The 14,525-nt window shown below is 37.4% G+C and overlaps 1 protein-coding gene across 1 annotated transcript in view; it reads right to left on the bottom strand.

Annotated features, from left to right (window-relative positions):
- PTH2R (parathyroid hormone 2 receptor) overlaps positions 1–14,525 on the bottom strand; it is an 85,120-nt gene that overhangs the window by 53,378 nt on the left and 17,217 nt on the right. Inside the window, exon 2 of the mRNA XM_043577667.1 lies at positions 6,404–6,506. Within this exon, the coding sequence (XP_043433602.1) occupies positions 6,404–6,506 (103 nt within the window). The remainder of the gene's footprint in view (positions 1–6,403; positions 6,507–14,525) is intronic.

Genomic DNA, 14,525 nt, shown 5'->3' with positions numbered 1-14,525 from the left:
TATTTATTTATCTCAGCTAAAGTCCTCCTGCTCTCCTCTCAGTTCAATTCCCCCATGGCCTCAGCACTTAGCACCCTCCATCCTACAGACTTTTACTCACATTGTTACTTCTGAGTAAACTTTCCCCATTTAGAATTACATTCAAAACACTCCTTACCCCCTTTCTGCTATATTTTTACCTGAGCTGTCATTGCTTTCCAATATGAAGTGTTATTTTAGTATTGGTTTCTGAAACCACAGGGACCCTGAAGGTGGGGAATTCTGTTTTATTCCACGCATTAGCCACCCAGCACTTGACATGGACTTGATAAAGTCAGTCAGTGCCAACACTGTGTTCTTCAGGACTCCTCTCCATTACCCGTGTGGGAACTTCCAAGAAGAGAACATATCCTCCGTTTCAAAATAAGAGTACTTTTAATGAGTGCTGTATTCATTTTTCTATTGCTACCAAAATAAATTACCACAAGCGTAATGGCTTCAAATAACCCAAACTTACTATCTCACTATTTCTTGAAGTCAGAAGCCCAGTGAGTTCAACTAGGACTGAGCTCCCCCTTTCCTTGCTGGCTATCAGCTTCTAGCAGCCACTTGCATTCCTTGGTCATGACCCCTTCCTCCATCTTCAAAGTCAGGAGGCAGGTCAAACTCTTCTCACATTTCAAGTGTCTCCTCCACTCTTCTTTTCCCTTACTTATTTGCCCACCTTCTCCTGCCACTTTGAAGAAGCCATGAGATTACATTGAGCCCATCCAGATAATCCAGGATAATCTCCCTATTTTTAAGGCCCGTAACCATAATCCCACCTGCAATGCCCCTGTGCCATGTAACATAGCACACACAGGCATAACACCAGATATTAGGGTATGGACATCTTTGGGCACCCTTATTCTGCTACTATAGGTACTATCCATTATAACTCTCTCAATCTTTCAGTTACCAGTTGCACTAACTGTAGCTGAGGAATTTTGTTCTAGCTAATGTTCATGATGTCAACTTGTTTGTTCAGTTTTGAATAGTCATGCAAACACTGATCTGTACAAAAAAGAATCCAGCATAAACCTGAAATTATCTTCTTAGTGTCCTCCATATCACATGGAAACAAATGACTTGATTTGCTTTGGGGACCGCTGAAGCAAGAAGAAAAAGAAAATGTCTTCCCTCGCCCACACTGTTCCTATAAAAGAGAACGTTTTCTTGGAAACAGCCTCACTTTGTTCACATAATAAAAGCCTGGCCTTTACATGTCACAAGCAACCCAGGAACCCATCACACTGGCTCCTGCTTCTGGTGCACAGCTTCACCGGCTTCTTTCTACCATTACCTGCATTTTGTTTTCCTTTCTTGTGTAAGCAGAGTGCAATGAATCAGTCTGTTTCATCAACTTTACCCTAAGCACTCTTCTGTATTTTGATAACATTCCACATGGCTTCCCATCCATTCACTTTGTCTTTAACGAGTCATGCATCCTTATTTATCTGGACTGTCTGATCCTTCACTGGATATCTATTGTGCAATCTACATAAATTGGACGTGGACAAACATTTCTTGTGCGTTTCTGTGTTCTGGTAACAAGTTGTCCCTATAAAATGTATGCTGCAATGTCATTTGATATTTTCTGGCAAGAATTGGTCACATGATGGAATAAGGTCTTACTATAAGTTTAAAATCCAATGACCAGTTTATTCTATAATTATGTAGTTTTTAAACTGCTATAGAGCCAAATCTGCTGACATTTTCTTCATGCTCTAAAGGGGACACTTTTCTAGTTCCCTGCAAGATACTACCCGACACACATATACACATACCCCCAAAAATTCAGAAAACCAACATTCCCCAAAAATAATGTTTCTGTAGATTATGTTCATCTCTCTGGTGGCCCTTTGACAAAGATAATAATAAATATTCACAAAGGTTGAAAGGATTGGGGAAGCCATGACCTCACAAAGATAATACAGAGAGATCTTAATTAACATCTCCTCTTTGATCATCATTTCACATTTCATGTGAGTAAATACTTTCATTAGTTAGCAAGAAACTAATTAATTGCCTGATGACTCACTTTACAAATTACACCATTAATTACATTCCTCGTAATCTTTTCTGTATGCCAGGACAAACTACTTATTAGTGAAGCTCCTCAAACTGTGATATTTACACAGAACAATCTAAAATTTGGAGACTCCAACTTTGTCTCTTTTCAGTTCTACAGTTACCCATAACACAATATAACCCCACATTTGTGAAATCGAACCAGGACCATTAATATTTTGAGTTTTGTTTTTAACTACTTGAATCATTTTATAACTAGGTATTTGCATTTACTTTTCCTTTTCTTTCATAGACATGGGAAAATGTTTCCTTTTATTACACAATTTTTTTCATAAATAAAACAGGGAATATTGCATATATACATTACCTAGAACTGATCTGTTAATATTTTACCATATTTATTTCATCGAATTTATTTTTTGCTGTGGGCTTTTTAAAGTAAATTGCAGACAGCATAACACCTCACTCCTAAATATTTTGATATGCATCTCTCAACTTTAAGAGAATTTAAAAATGGAAATTTTTTAAATTAGCCAGTGAATTCAAAATGTCATTCTAGTTTTTTACACACAAATTGAAGAAATTTTGAGTCAATTTACATATAATTACACATAATTTTTCACTGAAAAGTAAATCAAAGTTTGACCAGATTTAATTCTATCCTATTTGTATGGGAAAAGGTCTCAAAGAAAGGATCTTTTCTCTTCTGATATTTATTCATCTACATGTTTCACATGATTCACACTTTCAGAAATTTTAGATGTTACATAAGTTTATATCCAGATCATTTATTCTTTTTATGTGTCACTCACGTGATATGTCACCAATTCATACTTGCTTGCCTTTGCCCATCCTATTCCCTCTGCCAGGAATGTCCTTTTACTCTCCTCCTCTACACATCTAGTTCCTGCTCCTTTACTCTTAAAATGAGATGATTATTCCTCCAGGAAGCCTCCTCCATTCATCCCCAATCAATTAAGATACTTTTTCACTGGTTCTGTAGTTGGGATGCTTCTGTTGTTAAACTCACACACCATACTGAAAGATGTCTACCTCCCTTACTAGGTCATCATCTCATGGGGCAAGGACATCATCATGGGGCAAGGACAGAAACAATTCATTGTTTCCAGTGCTTACTACAGAAGCAATACACGATAAGCACATAATATATTTCTCGAACTCTTAAAGAGACACTGAAGACAACAATGTTGGACTAGCTAGTCTCCATCTTCCAGCTCAAAATTTCATGAGACTCCATAGAAAATAGCTCATTTAGCCTTGATAGATAATAATCTTTATAATTCCCTTTATGGTGATGTCACTTCTTGTTAGTAGCCCCGCATGTTTGAGATATCAGAATCAGTGTTCTTCACAGGTGGCATGAATAAATCTCTTTTCGGACACTTTTAGTGTCAGAGAGCTCCTTTCTAGTACAAGGCAACTACAAAGACTGGATTAATACAAAAACTTGCTTTCTTAAAACACAGTTTTGCTAGCTATAAATGAATGGAATAAGGGGCACCTAGGTGGCTCAGTCGGTTAAGCATCCAATATCGGCTCAGCTCATGATCTCACGGTTTGTGGGTTCGAGCCCTGCGTCCGGGTCTGTGCTGTCAGCTCAGAGCCTGCTTTGGATTCTGTGTCTCCCTCTCTCTCTGCCCCTCCCCCACTTGCAGTCTGCCTCTCTCTGTCTCTCAAAAATAAATAAATGTCAAAAAAATTTATAAATGAATGGAATAACACTGAGGCTAGAAATTATTCCATAGGCTCAGCAGGCATTGCATTTGGGGCTTTACCCTGGAGGCCTCTACGGATTTGCTGGCTTACAGCTTGGATTATGATTGTGTTCAGGTAACAAAAGATGAGCCTGAAGCCTGATGTAGTCAAAAAATTGAACAGAAAACCCCTGTATAACAGGATCCCCCCCCAAAAAAAATGACCCCTTTAGTGAAGGAACAAGAAACAAAGCTTTCCTTCAGAAAGAGATTGGCTCCTGGCTCCATTTAGAATTCGAATAGAAAACTATTATAATAATAAAAAAAAAGAATAGAAAACTATAGAAAAAAAATCTTTGAAAATTTCTAACCACAAGCTCACACACATGTGTAGCCTAAATTTATTTTAAAATAGATGTAGGTGGGTCAATAGGCACCTCACAGAAGCAGACAGAAATTGTCTCTGGAAAAATGTACTTTAAATGAGGACCTCATGAGTTCTTTATCATAAATCATTGGACACACAGGAAATAAAGCCACCATGTATGATAATACGCATTGACAAGCAAAGTCTATGGATATTAGAATTATCAAATGCAGAATATAAAATATGTTTAAGAAAAAAAGAATAAGTTGAAAAGATATTGAAGATAAAAAGACTATCAAAATTAAATATGAAGATTCTAGAATGCGAAAAATGGATAATCAAAATTAACTTAGTAGATGGATTAAACAGCCATTAGACAAAGTTGAACAAAGAGTCAGCACACTGGAAAACATATCTGAAGAAATTCCCAAAATAGCAATAGAGAAACAAAGAAAAGGTAAATACACAAGACATGAAGACACAAAGAGTAGCATAAGAAGGTCCTACGTTTGTCTAAATAAAGTTCCAGATGGACACAATAGGAGAACGGGGGAGAACAAAGTTTAAAAGACAAAATAGCAAAATATTCCCACCACTGAATAAAGACACAGACCCTCGGATGCTAGAAATCAAATTAATCCACAGGTAGATACAGAATAAAACTGTAGAACATCAAAGTCAAATAGAAGCTCTTAAAAGGAGCCGGAGAGGAAAAACTAACCATCATCAAAGACCAAAAACTGATTTGTCACCAATAACAGTGGAAGCTAGGGGGAAAATGAAATAGTATTCAGGTGCTAAAAGTAAATAATTCCCAAACAAGGGTCACATGTCCAGAAAAAGTGTATCTTTGAAGATTGAGACTGAAATAAACACCTTTTCAGACAAACAAAAACTGAGAGCATTTGCTGCAAGCAAGTTCTAACAGAAAGAAATTTTGTAAGACATATTTCAGCTTGAACAAAAAATATAATATACAATTAATATAAAATCATATGACTTTATTAACATAAGATAATATGACAATATGGGGCGCCTGGGTGGCTCAGTCAGTTAAGCAGCCGACTTCAGCTCAGGTCATGATCTCACAGTCTGTGAGTCTGAGTCCCGCATCAGGATTTGTGCCGACAGCTCAGAGCCTGGAGCCTGCTTCAGATTCTGTGTCTCCCTCCTTCTCTGCCCCTCCCCCATTCACACTCTGTCTCTCTCTCAAAAATAAAATAAAAACATAAAAAAAAGTTTTAAAAATTATATGACAATAGCATACAATTTGGAAGCAATCAAAGTATTTCAAATTGCTTATATTATTCAAGCAGGAGAAGTTATTGATAAACTTTAAACTTTCTTAAATATTTGGAGACTAGAATGAAGTAGATCAAACCAGATATTTCACTATAGGGCATAGCTTTAAAGGTATTACCTGCTGCATTCAGAATGTTGGGAATTTAGGGAAGCTCAGTAAACTGCAGCTCCCTTGATTAAAAAAAAAAGACTCTTTAAATATATTCAACTATTAAGGCAAGGCATTTTCCCATATAAAACATTATAGTTTTCCCACTCCTCCAAATATTCCAATAAACAGCTTTTCTCAATGGCCCCAGTGCAAACTATGAGTGACCACCAGGCTGTGAGGACCACCACGAGCCATAGTTCCTGTACAGCTCCAACAGTAGAGCAATCCAAGAGCGTCAAAGCCACTGGAAGCTCACCTGTAGTGTTGTAGATCTGTTTTTTCAGTTTCCCACTTGAATTTGGAACTAATTGAGAAATTGCATAAAGAGTCAGGCAGATGGAAATTAAATATCACCTTATTAAGGAGAAAATGTTTTTTGAGAACAGGGCCTAGGTACATATAAAAGGGCCTGCTTGTTTGTTCTTCTGATCTTTATACGTACTACCTAAAACTGCAAGCAATACCCACCAGAACAGAGCCTGCCCCTCCAAGCTTACTAGCTGGTTAAGGGCAGACCAGCGAGCACGCTCTCTGCAGGCAAACAGATCCCAAAGAGAGGCCTGAGAAAGAAACCAATGTGCACATGCTCAGAGGCTATTCTTAAATTCAGAAATCAGGCAAGTCACTCCGTCCATTGGAAGGGAAGAGCTTATAGTGAAGGAGATGAGAAGAACACGATTCTGCTACCACGCCCTTCCACATAGAAACATGCAATGAGTGATGAGGAACTCCCTACTACCAACTCCAAAGGGGAATTTGAAGTCTTTGGGAGGACTGAGGTAGGGACACAAGGAGACACGATGTTTTCAGCACCTTTACCTCCTCCCTGGGGCTGAGCTGTGATGTTGAGCTCACATTGTACTTTAGCTTTCAGGACAAGGACAATCTGCTCCTCCATGGTAATGGTGCCACCAGAATCCAGCTGTAGAAATGAACAAAATACAAACAGAACAATATTCCCATTACATTTTTTAAGCCATGATATAACCTTTCATTATATACTGATACAGTTGAAAATTAAAGTTTTGATAGCCAGCTATCTGAAATAGTCTTTTATCTGAGTCAAACTTTCTACAAGATATCTTTCATCAGATACACTGATACTGATTCCCACCCTGAAACATGCTTCTAACATACAGCAAGTGAATAATAAATTCTTCTTGGATGAGTTCATCTAGATTTGGCTTTAGCACCACCAGTAATGGAGAGGAAATTCTACTATTGGAAAACCTTATTTCAATGAAATATATTTTAAATATGATCAAATATTCATAATTGTTTGTTCAGATTCTATTGTTTGGACAACCTGAATCTGATGCATATATAAAATGTAGATCTTTATGCTGCACATCAGACTCAGTGAGTCAGAATTTATTTCTGGAGGTGGTGGACTGGTAATCCTTGTGTTTCCCAGGGATGCTTTGTGGTTCTTGCACTAACTTTAATGGGTTTGACAACCAACATACTTGAAGGTACAAGATAATGGTGAAGATCATTCTATTAGTCAAGTTTCAATCAGAGAAGCAGAACTATAAGAGATTAGGATATATAGAGAAATAGAAGTAAAGATAGAATAAGTAAGTACTTGTTACAAGGATTTGACTAAACAGTTGTGGGAGGTGACTAAATAGTTTCTAGAAGGCCTTTTTTTTTTTGGTCTGATGCTGGAGCTAGAAATCTGCAGGTCAGGCAGTTAAAAAGAGATGAATATAAAGAGAGGGAGAGAGTAGGAAGAACTTGGAACCATGAGCATGAGCTAAAACCATGAGGACACAGTAGAATGCATGTGAGTTCTCGGGGCCTCCAGCCTTCATGTTGTAGGTGTCCCACAGAAACTGGCATTCTTTATCATGGACCTAAACACACTTAGCCCAGGAATCAGAGAAGTTAAAGAAGAAGCCAGGAAAATATGAATCTGCTGCAGGCCTGGCTGCTATCCCCCACAATGAGATGAGCCAATAGAGAGCCAACAATGCGTGTGAGATACAAAAGCACCTGCCTTGACCATCTGAGTGTAAAAAACAAAATGGCTTCTGCCTTACTTCTGCCCTCCAACACTCATGAAAGCATGTCTTGTGTGTCACCCTAACCAGAAACATAAAGGGAGTGGGGATTCTGGGAAATGCAGTTTAAACAGCTAAGCTGACACATTACAAAGCCAGCAAAATCTACCTCTGTCAACTTGGCACCCACACATATCTCTTTAAACCACAATTAATTTCCAGAAAACTCAATAACAAAGTCACGCTCCATCTAACATGATACAATTCGTTTGGTACTGAGAGTGATTCCAAAAGAACAGAATTTAAGGAGCAAAAAAATCTGTATTTGTCATCTCTAGCTGTATAACAAATTGACCCAAAACTCTGTGGCTTACAACAAGCATTAATTATCTCACAGCTTGGGATAAGCTTAGCTAGGTGGTTTTGGACTCAGTCTCTAATGAGGTTTCAGCCAAGACTTCAGCTACAGATGTGGTTACCTAGACTTGATTGGGACTAGAGGATCCACTGCCAAGGTGGTCCACTCACACAGGTATTGGCAGAGGGCTTAAGTTTCTCAACGGCTGAGAGGAAACATTAGTTCCTCACCCTACGGTTCTCTATGGGTGCTTAAGTGTCTTTACAACATGACAATTGGCTCCCACCAGATGAGTGAGTCCAGAGAGAAAGCAAGGAGAAAGCCACCATGCCTTTTATGATCTACTCTCAGATGTCACTCATGGTCATTCCCATCATATTCCATTAGCTAAAAAGCAAGCCACCAAGTCTCACTCAGGGGGAGAGGAATTAATCTGTACCTTTTAAAGGGAGGTGTCAAAAAATTTATAAATGTATCTGTAGTCAACTGCAATTTTCTGCAGGTGCTCATCTATTTTCCAGAATGAGAATACTGAGTATTGTGGGTTTTGTAGATTTATTAACAATAATAGGGTCCAAAACTTTGCATTTCTGTTTTCTCCTAGGGGCTTAGAGATTCTATTTATTTATTTATTTATTTATTTATTTATTTATTTCAAGTTAATTAACATGCAGTGTAGTATTGGCTTCCAGAGTAGAACCCAGAAGTGATTCATCATTTACATATGACACCCAGGGCTCATCCCAACAAGTGTCCTCCTTAATGCCCATCACCTATTTAGCCCATCTCCCCCCACCCCCGACCTTCCCCCTCAAGAAACCCTCAGATTGTTCTCTGTCTTTAAGAGTCTGTTATGGTTTGCCTCCCTCTCTGTTTTTACCTTATTTTTCCTTCTCTTCCCCTGTGTTCATCTGTTTTATTTCTTAAATTCCACATATGAGTGAAATCATACGCTATTTGTCTTTGTCTGACTGACTGACTTACTTCGCTTAGCATAATACACTCTAGTTCCATTCACATTGTTGTCAATGGCAAGATTTCATTCTTTTGGATCTCCAAGTAGTACTCCATTGTGTGTGTGTGTGTGTGTGTGTGTGTGTGTGTGTATATATATATATATATATATACACGTGTGTGTGTGTGTGTGTATATATATATATATATATATATATATATATATATACACCACATCTCCTTTATCCATTCATCTTAAATCAAATGAGATGAAAAACCTAACAATTTACCTAGGTGACAAACTCCCAATAACACAATCCTTTGTAAACCTCAAATCTTTAATTTTTGGTTGTAAATACTTATTCTCTAGAATCATTCCTTTAAGGAAATAAGGAAAACAAACCTTTTTATGTTTTGCAATAAAACATTAGGGACTGAACATTAGAAATAGAAGGATGTTTGTATTAGGCATAAAAACACCTAGAGATTACTGATAATTATGATTTTAAATAACATATAAAATGATACACTGGCAGGTTAACTTGAAATGGGGGATACAGAAAATATCTATCGTAAGAACTCATATCAGCATCAAAAATAAGTCTTATTTCTGAAAACTATGAGTTTATTATTTCCTAACATATTTACAGTACAGAGTTGCTCAGTGAACAGTCTGGAATATAGTTTTAGAGATTTCTGGATAATATTCATAGTTCAATTCTCACATTTATTTTAATAATACTTATGAAATGAGAGAACAAACAAAAACTGATTTTTTTGGATTGGAAGACATACCATAATTTAGTTATCAAGCAAACACAATACAGATTCTGAGTTAAAAGTAGCTACACTAAAAGTGAGCCATAAAAATCTCACGTACCCAAAAGGGAGAATGAAATGGAAGCCGATGAGTCATCTAAGTGAGCATGGTAGGAAAATTAACTTCTTCCCATTCATTCCCCAGAAACAGCCAGGCACCATTCACATTTTGTTTTGCTTTATTTTTTGGCTGGGTTGTTTGTTTTTTTCCAATTCAATAGTTATTTTCTTGTACGTCAATCCTAGAAAACACTGGGAAAGCTGTGCCCAACATTCAGAACTAAAAATTTGATTCAGAGAAATTTGACTTCACTTATCAAACATGAACATTGCAAATCACCCCTCGTAAATTTTTATTTGAACAAATACGGTTTTTGTTTTCTTTTGTGCAGACTTAGCCTTTTTATTGGGATCATCTTTTCAGGAACATAAGCATCATATAAACTTTAGCTTCTACAGATATTTTACTCTACACATATGGCCAATTTAACCAGGAGCAAGTTTGAGTAGAATGTGCTAATTCATGAACTTTTAAATTGCTCTTCAGTCATTCCAACTGAGGATAAGGAAATGTTTAACATCTTTTATGACTTTCTCTGCCTCCTTAGTTACAGTTACAAGTGTTCTTCACCATAGAGAGACAGTAAAATCATAGTGTGCTTAAAACAGAAGAGGAGTTTTGATGTTCAATGCCTATTACTCCAAAAGCAACGATTGCATCCAAAACAAAATGGCACATTTAGTAAAAACAAGATGTTAGTAATTTTTCCTGGGCAAGTGATCATTTACAATGTGAAAGAAAACGATGTATTTTACTGAAAGTACTTAACGTTCTTGTTACAGATACTGACTGGTTAAAGTCAGAATATGCAAATCTTCATAATTTCAATATTCACATTTATTCCATTTTTAAGTAAACATGCACCCATAAATTAGATGTTTTTGAAAAGAAGCATTCTGGAACTTCTACTTCTGGCATGATGGGGTAGATATACTTTTCTCTATTTCTTTCAGTAAGTAGTACGAAAAACCCTAGACATTATACATAAAATGAACATAAGATAAAATTCTGAAATGTGAAGAGCAGAAGGCAGACCAGCTAGGGACCTCAGATCCCAAAGGACAACACAGTGGTGAATTCTCTGCGTTTTCTTTTTGCCTCGTGTATTTGGGACTTGGAGGCGAGAAGCTGGTAACTCAGAAACACCAAGAGACACTGACCAAAAAAAAAAACAAAAGGCCTCCAGAAAACCTTGCTCTCTATAGCGAAGAAGGAAAGGAGGAGCCTGAGGAGACAGAAAACTCGCACACAATAATAGCCCAATCTAAGCCAAACACCACAGGAGAAAAGCTGCAGTTTTATCCTGACACCTCAAAGGCCAAGTGGAGCGCCTAGTCTTCTACCCTTGGTGGGCTGTAAGGAAGTGACCCTACACTCTCTCCAGAGATAGTTTCAGAGCAAAGTAGAGAGCCAGGACATTCACCCACACTGCTCTGTGACAAGTGCCTTTGCCTTTCCAGTGTTACTGGGGAGCCTGGACTTCCACCCCCTGCTGGCAGTAACAAGGTATCCCTCCATCCCCCCTCTGGGGTGCTGTCAGGAAAGACTGAGTAGTGAGTAGCAAGTAAGTCAGCCCGCAACGAGGCCACCCCATTGTGGTGTCAGTGGAGACCACATGGGGCCTACAACTCCCATCCCACCCATCAGTAACAAGGAGCCCCATCTTAGGTGCCAGCAGCAGCTGGCTGGGGAACCTGAACTTCTATTGACACCCTCATTTCCCCAACTATATTAATACCAGATAAAGTATACTTCAGAGAAAACAAACTTACCAGAGACCAAGAGGGACATTGTATGAAGACAAAAGTGTCATTCCACCAAGAAAACACAGCTATCGTAAAAGGGCATGCATCAAAAAAAAAAAAAAAAAGTGAAGCAAAAATTGATAGAATTGAAAGAGGAAATAGACAAATCCACAATTACAGTTTAAAATGTCAATAACTCCTTTCTCCATTGATAGAACAACTAGACAGAAAAGCAACAAAGAGATAAAAGAACTCAACAAGACCATCAACCAAGAGATCTAATAGACATTTATAGATCTCTCAACAAGGCAGAATACACATTCTTTCCAAGTGTTCACAGAGTATATATCAAGGCAGACCACATCCCTGGCCATAAAACAGATCTCAACAAGTTTAGAACTGAAATCATACAGAGTATGTTCTCAGACCACAATGGGATCAAACTAGAAATCAAAAACAGAGAATAACAGGAAAATCTCCAAACACTTGGAAACTACACAACACACTTCTAAATAATCCATGGGTCAAAAAGGAAGGCTCAAGGGAAATCAAAACAATAAACTGAACTAAATGAAAATGAAAACACAAAATATCCAAATGCATAAGGCATAGCTAAAGCAACGCTGAGAGAAATTTACAGCACTAAATACCTACACTGCAAAAGAAGAAAAGTCTCATATCAATAACACAATGTTCCACCCCAAGAATCTGGAAAAAGGAGAACAAACTAACAATAAAACAAGTAGAAAAAAAGACATAATACAGATAAAAACAGAAATCAATAAAATTAAAACAAACAAAAAAAACACAGTAGAGAATGTCAATGAAACAAAGAGCTATGTCTTTGAAAAGACGATAAAATTGACAAACTTCTAGCAAGCGGACAAAGAAAAAAAGAGAGCGGACACAAAGTGAATTATAGAAATGGAGAAAAGATTAGTGGTCGCCCCAGGGCTGAGGAGGAGGAGATGTGAGGGAGGCTATAGAACAGCAACAAAGGCAATTCTTTTGGAGATGGAATATATCTGTATCTTGACTGGATCAATGTCAATATGCTGGTTGTGATATTGTACTATAGTTTTGTAAGATGTTACCACTGGGAGAAATTGAGTAGAGGGTACAGGGTTCTCTCTGTATTATTTCTTATAAATGCATATGAATCTACAATTATCTCAATAAGTTAATATTTTAAAAAAGAATCCACCTAACTTGAAAAAACACAATATAATATTTTAAAATATTACCTCATTCTAGTAAATGAAGATTTGCCACAAGGTGGTTGCAAAAAACAAAGGTAAGTAAGACCTGTTAAAATATGATGATTTTATAATTTTTCAAAAATATCTCCTTTATAAAATGAAGTTTCCTTAATGTATATAATGCCTTCTTAGGAAGCTATTGTAATATTTATATACAAATCTGACTCTAAGAAAGGATTGAGAGAATGTTTAAAGAGAATGAATTTCTTTAGACATTCTACTTTCCATACTCCAAAAGGAAGGTGAGCTTGTCTATAATAAAAAAATTTGTTTGGAATTCAGGACTTGTCACATAGTTTAGTTTCCTGGGCCAAATAATAAATCAGTTTTATTAACTTTCTACTCCATGTTTTCACACAGGCCTCAAAAGAGTTCATATAGACCTACTAATATTTTATTTTACTTTCTTAAATACTGATTTCACTCTCAGGAGTGTGTGTCCCTGAGAGCAGGCAAAGTTTTCATTTTGTGAAGTGAGATGGAGAATGAAACATGTTTTTAATTATTTAGAATTTATTGTCTGTAATATTGGGTTCTAACAAAGAAAAGGAAAATGATAGCTTTGAACCATCCACCTTTAATTAAAACACCAACTATGAAAGTGTTTCCCCATTTGTCCTTTTTTAATTCAAAGTAAAACAAGTTATATGGATAAAATACACAGAATAAACACACACACACACACACACACACACACACACACCCACAACATAAGCGTCCAGACTTCTCAAGATTTTTGTTTATTTATTTCAAGAGAGAGAGAATGAGAGTGAGCATAAGTGGGGGAGGGTCAGAGACAGAGAGGGAGAGAGAGAGAATCCCAACCAGTCTCCACACCATCAGCACAGAGCCCAACACCGGGCTGGATCTCACACCATGAGATCATGACCTGAGCCAAGATCAAGAGTCAGACGCTTTGTTGACTGAGCCACCCAGTCACCCTTCAAGATTTTTAATCCTTTCACAAACTGTCCTCTAACTCAGAGCTAATCCAAAGTCCAGTCCATTTTTCACATTAGGTAATAAACCATAAAACTTCCCATGACTCTGTTCATTCACGAAACAAACTGAAAGCAGTTTAAGAATATAATGTATCCAGGAACACCTGGGGGCTCAGTCAGTTGAGTGTCTGACTCTTGATCTTGGCTCAGGTCATGATCTCACAGTTCATAGGATGGAGCCCCACATCGGGCTTTGTGCTGACAGCAAGGAGCCTGCTTAGGATTCTCTCTCTCTCTCTCTCTCTCTCTCTCTCTCTCTCTCTCTCTCTCTCTGTCCCTCCCCTACTCTCTCATGCTCTCTCTCTCAAAATAAATAAATATTAAAAAAGAATATAATGTATATATCTGTGATGTGGCTCAAAATCAGTTAAGAAGGCAACACTAGAAATGTGATCACACAGAACTGTCATTTTTCACACCTGTCATTCACCCTTTCTCTTTCATTTTAACCACATGAATTTATTAGGTATTTGTAGAGTCCAATTACTACTTAGAAAAAGCAATGTTAATTTCTTAAGTAATTTCATGATGATAGAGGTAAAGAACAGATCAGCCATTGCTAGGTATTGGGGGAGGGAGGGACAAGGGAAGAGAAGGAAGAGGTTGTGGCCATAGAAGGAGAGCAGGAGGGATTCCTGTGTTGAAACTGTTCTGTATTTTAACTGTGGTGGTAAGTCTCATGTATCTGCTTATGTGTGATAAAACTACATAAAACTGCCCCCCACACGCACATGCCCAATG

This window comes from Prionailurus bengalensis, chromosome C1, assembly GCF_016509475.1.
Source record: "Prionailurus bengalensis isolate Pbe53 chromosome C1, Fcat_Pben_1.1_paternal_pri, whole genome shotgun sequence".
NCBI classification, from domain to species: domain Eukaryota; kingdom Metazoa; phylum Chordata; class Mammalia; order Carnivora; family Felidae; genus Prionailurus; species Prionailurus bengalensis.
The sequence above is the reverse complement of the archived record's forward strand: the minus strand, read 5'-3'. Positions and strand labels throughout refer to the sequence as shown.